General features: G+C 37.0%; 5 protein-coding genes across 5 annotated transcripts; 1 reads left to right on the forward strand and 4 right to left on the reverse strand.

The window, feature by feature from the left end:
• Position 1: 1 nt before the first annotated feature.
• B0P05DRAFT_590390 (uncharacterized protein) lies at positions 2-2200 on the reverse strand (the record flags this gene model as incomplete). The annotated part of the gene is made up of 4 exons (XM_051582805.1): positions 2-1131; positions 1182-1242; positions 1287-1356; positions 1410-2200. 4 exons carry the CDS (start codon positions 2198-2200, stop codon positions 2-4), a joined length of 2052 nt encoding a protein of 683 aa, XP_051431468.1.
• A 2306-nt stretch (positions 2201-4506) lies between these two features.
• Positions 4507-5810, reverse strand: B0P05DRAFT_574373 (uncharacterized protein; the record flags this gene model as incomplete). Its single annotated transcript, XM_051581559.1, has 3 exons — positions 4507-4815; positions 4867-4976; positions 5030-5810. The coding sequence occupies 3 exons, from the start codon at positions 5808-5810 to the stop codon at positions 4507-4509; spliced, it is 1200 nt and encodes a 399-aa protein (XP_051431469.1).
• Positions 5811-5874: 64 nt separating this feature from the next.
• On the reverse strand, positions 5875-9544 carry B0P05DRAFT_555997 (uncharacterized protein; the record flags this gene model as incomplete). Its single annotated transcript, XM_051579858.1, has 5 exons — positions 5875-8658; positions 8706-8786; positions 8838-8879; positions 8936-9012; positions 9059-9544. Coding segments are annotated over 5 exons (3131 nt in total), but the record flags the coding sequence as incomplete, so codon positions are not given.
• Positions 9545-9676: 132 nt separating this feature from the next.
• B0P05DRAFT_574375 (pseudouridine synthase) lies at positions 9677-10942 on the forward strand (the record flags this gene model as incomplete). The annotated part of the gene is made up of 1 exon (XM_051581560.1): positions 9677-10942. One exon carries the CDS (start codon positions 9677-9679, stop codon positions 10940-10942), a length of 1266 nt encoding a protein of 421 aa, XP_051431471.1.
• On the reverse strand, positions 10672-12012 carry B0P05DRAFT_241445 (uncharacterized protein). Its single transcript, XM_051573315.1, has 2 exons — positions 11882-12012; positions 10672-11838 (listed from the first exon to the last, which is right to left on the reverse strand). Exon 2 carries the CDS (start codon positions 11659-11661, stop codon positions 10939-10941), a length of 723 nt encoding a protein of 240 aa, XP_051431472.1. The 5' UTR covers positions 11662-11838; positions 11882-12012; the 3' UTR covers positions 10672-10938.
• Positions 12013-12213: the final 201 nt, after the last annotated feature.

Consider the following 12213-nt stretch of genomic DNA (forward strand, 5'->3'; position numbering starts at 1 on the left):
ATTAGTCGTTTGATCTGGGCATAACGAAACCACCTATTTTAGAATGCAATCGATGGAATGGACTATCTCCATGTTCATTGTTTCCTAAATGGAAATGATCATGACTTCCATTATTACCAAAGAAATGCTGTTGTTGTGGTTGTTGTTGAGATAAATCATTCAGAATTTGCCGCTTTTTTTGATGAGATAAATGATATCCTGCTTGACCAAACAATAACTTGGGCACGTCCACTAGATAACCCATAGTTCCCTTCACGCCCACTTCCTTTTCTGCCTGAATCCAGAAATTGATTTTGCCTGTCTGTTCATCATAATAACCAGCACAATAATTTCGCATACCCATCAGCTTTTTGTTCTGTCGATTGTTTCCGTTAGGTGACTTCTTAAACAAGTTGTACATGCGTTCTTCTGTATTGCCATTGAAGGTGACATAGCTCGAATTTTGGTTCAGAACAGTCAAGAGCGCTTGAGGAGGAGGTACATTGACAATAGCACTCGAGATGATCTGGACCATAAAGAACGGATCGCCTTCTTCTTTTTCCTTCATGTCTTTGGAATACATTTTACCTGCACCACAGCAGTGTACATCGCCACCTAGGAATGAAACACGTACTGAGTGTTCACGTGCGTATTGCTGCAGACGCTCAATAAAATTCTTGCGCTCTACTTCATGGTTTCCTGCTGTCCAGTGGTCGTTCATGTCATCCAGCAGTTCAGGATCACCGTTCCAGACGTTGAGTTGACCACTGATTATGTCGCCAAGAGCACCTGTCTTGCCTGCAATGGTGGCTAAGTTAAAACCAGCGGCACCATCCATCAAATTTTCAAACAATGTCAAACGAGGATAGATCAATGGGACACCTGTTAGAATAAACAAGTGCTTGATCGTAGGTGGCATCTCTGTCTGCAAATGAGCAAACAGACTATCATAAGTAGATCCTTTACAAATATCGTGTTTGGTACGTTCACCACGACAATCCAAAGCAACAAAACCAATGTCTGGTCCAAGAGTCGAAATAATAGAATTACAAGTTTCAAGGGTACCTCTAAATAAACCATGTTGAGGAGCTAATTCAACTGTTGTATGATGCTGGAACAAGTAATAAAATCTAGAAGCATTTGCAAACAAGACTAACATGATGTTAATAAGCCTTTTTTTTGTTTTGTTTTTTTTACTTTACCTTGGAAACATTCAGCTCGTTGCATATCAGCAGGATAAGAACCATAACCATCAATGATGTCCTATAAAAATGAGTAAAAGACAGAGAAACAGATAATTGACTTACATGATCATCCCACATATTCATAGAAGGAATTGTAGCAAAAGCCTTTGCCACCACTGGGTTTTCCTTGAACCTGAGAAATATATATATATAAGAAATGACATAACAATCGAGTTGAACACAAACCCGAAATTCTTGCAATAGTTCCAGAAAAAAAAATCTTCAAACCCATCTTTCATTGAATCAGACAACTTCATGGCCAAGCGCTTAGCAGGATCCTTTTCATTCACCCAAGGCTTCATGAACTCTTCTTTAATAAGACGATCTTGATACAATTGATCGCCACCGCCCAACAAGACATGGAAAGGCATGATTTCATGACGATCCAGTACATCTTGCCATAATGGAGCTGTCTTTTCACCAAACTTATCCTTGACTTCTTGAGGAATATCAGAAAATCCATTGCAACTATAGAACATGAAACGCATGGATTCATAAAACGAAGGCAAATGCATTTGGAAAGAGCGCTCTGCCCAGTTATTCAAGCTAGTTTTGTAAGTAGCAATTTGAGGACCGTCAATCAGCAATAGACGGACTTCATATCGCCAAAAATGATATTTGTGACGATACGTGTCGAGCTTTTCAGCTTGCAATTGATGAGTAGCAGTAACACGGTTTGAAATAGGATCTGTAAGCTGGATTTCAATAGGAGGAGGATGATGGTCATTTGAGACGACCAGGATCGAACCACGCCAGATACGTGTGTTATAGTTGATGTTGATATAGCGTAGTAAAGGGCCACATACCACTTCGCCAGGTTGGTTGTCCTGGTGATGGAGATGAGACTGGAAGTTATTCCAACGTTCACCAATATTTAGTTGACTGAAACTCTCGCTAAAGCCAGAAAAAGGGCCATGGGATTGTTGTTGTGGAGGAGACTGGCCGTAGCCTTGTGGAGGTGGAGGACAATTTTGCATTTATTTTAGGAAATGAATAAGAAAAAAAAAGGAAAGAGAGAAGGAGAGAAAAACAAGCTAGTTTTTTTTTTTGTGTACTGTGCAACCACAATCCATTAACGAGCAAGATTCTCTCGGTAATTTTTCACTTCTAATTTACTAAAAAAAAAAAAGCCTTGCACTATCATTTGAGCCTCATCACGTATTCATCATCGTGGCTGAGGCCTGATGACCTCATAAGGTTACATATCCTATTAAGTTACAGTGTTTCCAAGTAATGTCGCAAACGTTGAAAAATTATAGCGCAAAATATACAAAATGTGACATCTTGACGCGACAACAATTTCTGGATGATACAAAATTTGATTCCACTTGAAACAAAAAACAATTTGATATATATAAAAAAAAGGCTTTATTTAAAATAGAATAAGAGAACAAGTGAATTGACCTATAATAGAAAAGAGTTAGATCTTGTATATAAGACATAGAAACAAATGTCAAGATTGAGAGAAATGAGTCATATAGGAGCGAAAGAACTCTTGAGTCAACACTCATGGGGTAGTAAGTCCCATGTCTGTTGAACTATGCCATAGAAGCTGTCTAATCATTCTTATCTCTCTTTTTTCTTGACATAGAAATACGCATTTTACAAGAAGAGAGCTTCTTGATCATACGTATATATAAAAAGAAAACTGTATATTTACCCTTTTTAACTATTATAAAGTAAAGAGAGAAGAAATGGAATTGAAAAAGGACACATTACACGTTTTTATATCTTTGACAAGAAAAAAAAAATTTATTCAAGTCAATCATAGTCACAGTGTTACTGGTTTTTCTTGAAAGGTTTGTACTCAGCTTCCAGAAATAGATTTCATTGATGATGTGAAAGGAACAGAATTTCTTCCAGAACGATTAATACTCGTATTGTGGATTTATTTCAAATTTGGTAAATACAATATGGAGAAGGGGTATGGATTATGCATTTTTTGTTATAAGGAGTTGCTTGAGAGAAAAAAAAAAGATTTTAAATGACTGTACTCCCCCCCTCCTTCTAAAAATCATCAAAGGATTTTAGTTAAGGGCCATTATGGTAATAAAAAAGTGTGTTCATAGAAAGAGGTCAACAAAATAAAATGTCTTCGCCATTAAGGCCGAGATATCAAAAATACTTTTTGCCTATGACATTTTCTTTGTTACTTTCTGAGAAGCTAGACAAATTAATGAGCGAGATGATTGGAAGAAAACCCATAATTTGAAAAAAAAAAACAACTTGGTTGGTTTAATTTCATACACCTCCTTTAGAGTATTAAATAAAGATATAGGCTTATTTATTGCTCGATATTATTATAATGAGGAGAAGCAAATTCATATATTGAGATTGCATCAAGCTTGCTGTAGCTCTCCCTTGTTGTGATGTGGTAAGTTTCCCAACTCCTGTAGAACAATCAAGTATTACTGTTGATTCTCTTGGCTCAATTCATGCACGCATGTATATGTTGATTCCATTACAAGTAAGGACCAAAAACTTGATGTAGTTGCGGCGGGAGAAAGATCAAGTGATTTTGATAAAGCATGCTTGATGTTGAAAAGAGAAATATCGAGCTCGCTTTTGTTCTTTAAAATACTCCTTCGTCTTGTGAAACATACTTAACTAAAGATGCGTAAAATAAACTTTAGCTCATTACTGTCTTTGTTCACAATATTATTGAGAAGCAAGATATAATCCGATTTTACGGTTTCCTCTAGTTTAGTCTACTAATATCTTGAATCCTTGGTTTCAATACACCTTCTATAAAAGATATGATTGGTCTTGTGCGTTTTTAGAAAATGATTGTTAACAAGACTTTTATGTGCTTTAGCAGACAAAAATTTTTCAATGATATGTGATAATAGTCTAGCTCTTATCAAAAGTGTTTGTTTTGAAACGCTTTATACGAATTGGAAAAAAATTAACATTTGGACTTTGAAGCTATTTTATGTTCATGGTAGTTGAGCCCTAATTGTCCTGCATTAATTTCCTTATGTAAACAAAAACTTTTATAATCAACCGACCTTTTCGTCATCATCATCATTATTTCTCTCTTTTTTGCGTTAGCAGAAAAAGGGTAATTTTAACAAACAAACACCTACTTAAGATTTATAATACGCAGATCAAACAATAACCTTATTTATTTCTTTGTTACAACCGATGGTTTAAACATGAAACATTCAAACTCTTTTTTTATTGTAAAGTTCAGAAGACAAAGAAAAATAAGATTATATACAAAATAAATGACGATAGATAAAAAAAAAAAGAAAACGAATGAATGAATGGTACAAAAAGCAAATTAGAAGATCCACTTTTTAGTCTTGTTAGCCTTGCTAGCCTTGCCAGCCTTTTTATTGAGATCTTGTTGTTGTTGCTTTTGAAATTCTTCAGTGACCGAAAAGTAATCTGATGAACAAGGAGTGAGTGAAATTTCAGATTTGCTGTCTTTTGAATCATCTTCAAGTGTGCTATCATCACTATCCACGTATTCAAAGTCTGGTAATGCTGCCGGCTTTTCTTGCTTGTGGTTCAAGCTAGAAGGCATTGAGAGATATTTTACAATTCCATAAGACGGAGCCTTTTTCTGTGGTGGCGAATAACTAGCATTCTATTTTTCAATGCATGAGTTAAGATATATTTGAAGGCATTCAATACTTACTGTTACAGTTCTCGATGAAGAAACACTATGGCTACTTTGTATTGAAGCCAAATCACTCTTTATAGGACCTACTTTTGCATTACTGTTGGCCATTCTCTTTTTATTCAATCCTATAAGAAAATAGATCAGATCACAAGCAAACATTTGGAAATTATGTCTTTACTCTTTTCTTGTGATGGTGAAAAGTCAATATTGAGTTTGTTCAACAATGAGCTGATAAGACTCATATCCGTTATATGATGCATTACCGCTTTTTTTGGAGGCTCATTATCATCATCTGCTATGTTTCGAATAATGACTGTTGTATGAGAAGGGACATCAATCACCACCACTTTCTTCAAAGAGTTCGATACGGACGGAATCACGGTTGGTCTCGAGCTTGTCTTGACATTAGGCAAACGCTGTTTTGTGTTCTTGTGTTTTCTATTTTTTAAATCAAGCAAACCAATCTCATCGTCTGTGCTTCCGTAATTGCTATTGCTCTTGTTGTTTTCTTTGGTATAAGAAAGCACGGGTTCGGAAACAGCTGGTTTTGCATTGAAATGATAAGGAGCTTCTTCGGCCGGAGTTGAATGAGAGAGCAATTTGTTGATCCATGCCTTTGTCTTGGAGGCATTAGGTGGCGGCATGCCCTTTGAATAATACTCTCTCGGCAGCTGTAAAGGAGCGGGTGGGGCGGGCAAAGGTGGAGAAGTGGACGACCACGACGGATATTGATAATGATCTACTAAATCACCTTTTTGAAGCTGATGATGATAGACAGGGACTTGTTGTCTGTTTCTATGATGATATTGGCTACTGTTGGTGTTACTACGTGGAAAAGGATTTTCCCAATGTTGTGGTCGATGTTTTCGCTGTCTCGTTGCTCGCATTAGATCTTCCAAGGCCTCGTCTTGACGGCTGATTGCCCTGGAATAATCACATGGCTGGTAATAGTTGTACATATACTCTAAATCGAATTGTGTATGTATATATATCTCTCTTTTTTTAAACTAGTTTAGAAAAAGGGGTGAAAAAGAGAAATTAAATTTATTTTACTTTAGCATCAGGTTACAACTATTAATAATTCGACCAAAACTCAAATTAGAAGAAATAAATAAATTTCCTACAAAACTTATTAATTATTACGGTTTAAATATCCAGCGAGTGGGCTCTTTTCTCTTCTTCTTGGTCTGTCACGGCTGCCAATCAGAGGAGACTTTATGGTTGGCTTGGTATCACTATCAGAAAAATGGGAATTTCGTCTGCCGTCATTCTGATTGCTTAGCATGTCTTGAAAGCTTAAATTGCGACCAATTTCTTCTTCATGATTGTTTACATCGTCCTCATTATTATGACGTTTATATCTCATCTGTGAAACTGTCGAATGATGCTTTTGTATTGAAACAACAAATTTAGTAAAAGAAAAGTGTAAATATTGTTTCTCTTTACCTGATGTAGTCCATTGCCTCGACTGTTTGTGACCATGGGAGACTCGTCTATAGCTGCCAGTGTTCGAAGTTTGGTTATTTGTTCCATCAGTGGTTCAAGTTCTCTAGCCAGTTTACTAGCGCCTTCTTGACGTGTTTTATGTATATCAGCATTGACTCGTTCATATTCTGATTTAAGAGACGCTAGTTTGGCTTGATATTGGTCCACTTGTCGTTCTAATTCTTTGCTCATTTGTCGCATGTCGCTCACTGCTTTCTCTAGTTGTTCTTTTTCACCTCCCAACTTGTCAATTTCTACCTTGAGTACTTGATTGGCACCTGACAGCTTTCCATACAATGCAATTTCTTTTTGCTGATCGTTGCCGTCCGACAATGTGGTTGATGCATGTCCTAAAGCTTGAAGCACTAGTCTCTCTAGCATTTCATACATCACACCAGTAAATTCGTGCAAGTCAGAGTGCATCTTTTCCATGGACTTTTCGAAATAGCTACGGGCACTGTCTTGATAGCGTTCCATTTTTTTCTCGATCAGTTGCTTCTCTTGATTGTTTTGTTCTTGAAGATTAAGGATTTCTTCCAATTGGGTCTTGGAAGCGCCTTTAACTGCTCGTCGAATGGTCTCTTCCATGCCGTTAGGATTGTCGCCATAGCGGTTCAAGATACGTAGCGATCTTTCCATAAAGCGTTCTGTATTCTTGACAAATTGGTATAATTGTGATAATTTATCATCTTCTGACAGATTGGCTATACTGTGGAATGACATGGTATCTTGTTGTGGCATAGGTATATCGTGAAGTAAAGAAAGGCGTTCTTCAGTAGAATTGAGGCGATCGACCACATCTTCCAGTTGTTGAGACAAAGCGGATAAATCAGGAATTGAGCTTTCTTGAATATCATTCGAGATCAATTGCAAGTAGTTTCCAATGATTTTGATGTTTTTACCTTGTTCTTCTTGACACTGTTTTTGGTTTTGAGTGATTTCGGCCATAACTTTGTCTAGTGTCTTGATAATGTCTTCGTGTAAACGGTTGATATTCGTAGGTACAGAAGGCAGAGTGCGGTTTTGTCGAAGGCTGTTTTCAATCTTTGTTAATGTTGAGGATTGAATCTCTCTTGATTCTTCCATCCATTCACTTAGTTGTTCAGTGACCACCTTGACAAGTCCAGATTCTCTGTCCATGGATGGCATTGAATCAGACGTTGGTGTGTTTGGCATGTTTTCACTACTGCTTGAACTGTTATTGTCTGAGAGTGAAGAAGCGAGACGAGTTTGATTGACTTGTACATTTTCAATCATTTCAATCAAGATATCAAACTTTTCAGAAAGTGAGGGTGTTTTCTTGACACTTAGTTCATCATCCTCTTGTTCTTCTTCGTCATCAGAAGAAACGCCTGTAACCTCTTGACGTAAACCAACAAAGTCCTTGCGCAACAATTCAATCATGTGCTTTTGGCTTGACTCCTTAAACTTGTTGTCTTCTTTTTCAGTCTCCAAAAACTTGACAATATCATGTTGTAGTTCATTCCAGCTCATTTTAGCATCATCCAGGCTATCACACAGTTTACCAACGCTCGATTTGATATCTTGAAGAGATCCTTCAGATGAAGAGGACTTGATTTGATCTTTTAAGACTTGAAGGTTAAATTTGACATCAGACATAGTTTCCTTGATAAGATCATGGTTATTTTCGTAGGAACTGTTTCTTGATTGGCTACCGAAATTTCTATATTCTGCTTGATGTTCTAGTTCGTCCACTCGACTTCGCCATTTACGTATCTCCATCTCTAAAGCATCCATCTTGGCCTGCTGTTTTTCGTCTACTACCTTGCTTTTCTCTAGTTCTGTGTATTTGTTTCTCCATTGAGTTGCTTCACGTTCAAAGACTTCACATTTCGTTTCAAGTGCTTGTCTTTGGCGATCCAGCTCTTCTTCTCTATCCTGGAGTTCTTGTTGCAAAAGACGTTCTTTCTTTATAAACTCGGCTTCTCTGTTTTGTAATTCTTGTTGGTAAAATTTGTCCTTCTTGGCTACTTCATCTTTCAGAGCCTGAATTTCTTGCTTCAGTTGTGAATTTTCATCATCCAGGTCTTCAGCGACACTTTGAAGATCACGGTTCATTTGTTCAGAGGTTTGAATACGAGACGTTAATTCGATTTGTGTAGCGATGGATACTTTGCCCATGATAGATGTTAAGGAATCAATCCAGTCTTTACGAGACAACATGTCATCTGTAGCAAGCATCACATCGTCTCTTTTGACTAGCATACGGAATTCCCATTTGATACCTTGCTTGTATTCTTGTGCGCGAGGTGATATTTCAAGTACTTCACTCATGTCATATGTATGAATATGATTTGTACACTAGTATTAAGTCAGTTCATGTCATGACAAAATGAAGTGGATGTTACCTTTACATCTTTATACAAATAAAGGCCACCAGGCCTTACTGCGTTTCCGTGTTTGGCAACTGCATACACAGGCTTCCATTGCTAAATAAAGCAATTAAGTACTCTTTAAAAGGAAATTCAAAACAAACGTACCATTAAACCATTCTTTCTGTACAACCAGCCTTCTTTGACAATCTACAGACACATTGTTGGATGTTGTCTCGATAAAGTTTTTGTTTTTTTTTACATACCTTAAATTCTTGAGAACCAGTAGGTGAGTTATGATAGAAAGTAGGTTGTTGTGCAGACATGATTGATCCACCAGATCCTATTGTGTTGTGAATAAAACAAAACAAAATAAATTAAAACCTTACCTCGATTAATACTAGGGGATTTAGCCCGCATATCTTGAATGATAACCATACGCTCTTCTTCTACATCATTTCTTTCATCTTCTATCTCAATACTATCATCAAACACAACATCTTGATTGTTGTCATTGTACTGTCTTTGCTGTTTGCCTGTTGATTTAGAAGGAATAGGCGAAACAGATCGATAATTTTGACTATTGGTGCTTAAATTACGTGAAATAGGTACTGAGGATATGTCTTGCTGCTGCTGTTGCATAAGCCACTTATGATGTTGTTGAAGTGAAGCAACAGACTGACTAGCCCCTGAAGATAATGGTCTTCTTCCATACGCATTATCGGGTACAGGACTTACAGTGCGTTTCATCATGTTTGTATAGTCAGTACTGCTAGAAGGTGAATTAGGTCTACTACGCCAATCAGGACCATTTGTTCGTACAGCAAGATTAGCTCGAGGTCTGTTATATTTGTCTTTATTGGAGGTATACATTATGTTAAGAAAGAGAAAAGTAAAGTTCATGCCATCACTTTTTTTTATAGGAGCGCTAGTTTCTATATATAGTAGAATAGTAACAACAACAACACATTGCTTTTTATAAAATTTTTAATTTCATTTCTTCAATTATGAATCAGTGGATAAAGAGTCTATTTCGACTGACACACAACAAACTAGACCATATTCCTTCCAACTATGATAAATTAACAAGGCAGCAACTGATAGCCAAGATAATAGCACTTGAAAAACAACAAAAGCATACGACACTTGAGATCAACAAGATCCGAAAAGAAAAGAAACCGTTTGATATTTCACACTATGGACAACGTCGTATCGCACTCAAAGTGGCCTATCTTGGCTGGGAATATTTTGGTTTCGCAAGCCAAAACGACCCACTTGTGTCTACAGTAGAAGACCAGTTGTTTAAAGCATTCGAAACCTGTCGGTTTATTGAAAACAGAGATGGTTGTAATTTTACCAGATGTGGCAGAACTGACAAGGGCGTAAGTGGGTTGGGTCAAGTTATCGCGCTGGATGTCCGTAGTTCGAACAAGAAAGGTGTAGCGCAAGAGCCCATGAGCTACATTGAGAGACTGAATCGAATTTTACCTCAAGATGTTCGTATTTTGGCATGGGCACCCGTCAATTCAACGTTTAATGCTCGATTCGACTGTCAATCTCGTACATATAAATACTTTTTTGAAAAAGGAGACCTGGATATTGACGCCATGCGTCAAGCAGCTAGCTACATGATTGGAAAACATGACTTTCGAAACTTTTGTCGCCTTGATCCCTCCAAAAACATTACAAATTACGAGCGCACGATTCTTTATCTTGATATTCGTCCTATCAGTCATGAACTATACGAAGTCGAATTAAAAGGTACTGCCTTTTTGTGGCATCAAGTAAGATGTATCATGGCTATTTTATTCTTGACCGGGAAGAAATTAGAATCGCCTCATGTAGTTAAAGACTTGCTGGATATAGAAAAGGTACCGGCAAAACCAAATTACGACATGGCAAGCGACTTGCCGCTGTTACTTTATGACTGCGAATTCAAAGATATAGACTGGAGATACGCTAATGAAGAACAAGAAGCAACAAAGAATTATTTGATACCCACACCTGTTAGAACACAGCGCCATTTTCGTGAGCTTTGGTCTTCATCTTTGATTAAAGCACAGTTATACAAGACTTGTCTGGAACAAGTGTCTAATGTTCCTTCAACAGAAAGCCAACAGTTTGTTATTCCGTTAGGAGCAGGCAAAGTCCTTCGAACAGCTCACTACAAGAAATTATTAGACCGCCCTCGGGCAGATTCAGATCAAGTGAAAAAAGAAAAGTATCGACTTAGACAATTACGTAAAGAGTTTATTGATATTAAAAACATTTAAGTTTGTTGTTGGTTTGTTAAAAAGGAGATGCTAAATGGATTTCTATCGTTGTTTTGACTCGACTCTTCTGGTGTTCTACTATCTGTCGATTCTTCTTTGACCTTTTCCAATTTTTTCCTCTTGAGCCAGAAATTACTTAATAGAACATGTGCGCCCCAGAATTCAGAGCACAGTTTGAGAGGCAAGAGATGTTGAGTTGCTTCCTCTAATTGCCTATAGGCTTCTAGCTTGACAGTTGGATCTACCCGACTCCATTTAAGTGTTGAATTAATATGATAAAGTTCTTTCAGATGCGAAATTACAGCTTTTGTCACCAGCACAGCTTCTTTAACCATAGCTTTGTAGTCTAAACCTGTTTCTGATTCTGCGCCTAGTGCTTTCTGTATCAAATCTATATAGAGACTACTTGTAAATTGAAGGCTGTGAATCTTTTTTTCTCCTTTGATTTTGTCGGAAAACAAGGTTGTTTCTTTTGGTGAGGGTCGAGGCATGATGCGATCTATAGGTTTGTACGCAGGGAAAGGCCCTGTTGATGCAGCTTGTAATTCTTGTTTTATGGTATCGGGTTTCTCTTTTTGGTGATTTCCTGCAAGCCGAGTCTTGATATCTTTTATTTCGTCTTTTAGAATGCTTGTGTCTTGAGTCACACGCTGAAGATCCTGGCTTAGTTGAAAAATGCCGCTTAATATTAACTCTAGTTTGTCTTCAATGTCTGTCATGAACAACTGTCTTTTGCGCTTATATCTGTGATAGTCCGTTTCTTTTGCATCCTAAGCCACTGTTAGTCAATTCAAGCAACATCAATTCAAACTACTACTTGTTCTTGCTCTTCTTCAATATGAATGAAATCTTCTATGTTCTCTATTGATTTTACATCTTCGTCCTGTTCTTGACTACTGATTTTATAAGTAAATGTGTTCTTTTCGTACAAGCATATACCTTGATCTTGATCTTGATCGTTTCATGGATTTCGTCATGCAAATGATATAGAATTCACAAGGCTCAGTTAAAGAAAGACGAAAGAAACCTCCTTTTTATAAGGAAGAAGAAAGAAGCAAATGGCATAATTATAGAATTTTCTTTGAAGGACAATAACTAATCTCAACTTGACATTTCGGTGGAAAGATTTATGAATGCCGCTAAAATGTGTAACATACGATGTTTCAAAAGTGTAGAATTTGACAGATTGTTTTAGTTTTTGGACCCTGTGATGTAATCTTTGTATCTTCTTCATTGTTTTATGATTTCTTTTTTTTTCTACATTCTCATTG

This window comes from Gilbertella persicaria, assembly GCF_025201335.1.
Source record: "Gilbertella persicaria strain CBS 190.32 chromosome Unknown B0P05scaffold_44, whole genome shotgun sequence".
NCBI classification, from domain to species: Eukaryota; Fungi; Mucoromycota; class Mucoromycetes; order Mucorales; family Choanephoraceae; genus Gilbertella; species Gilbertella persicaria.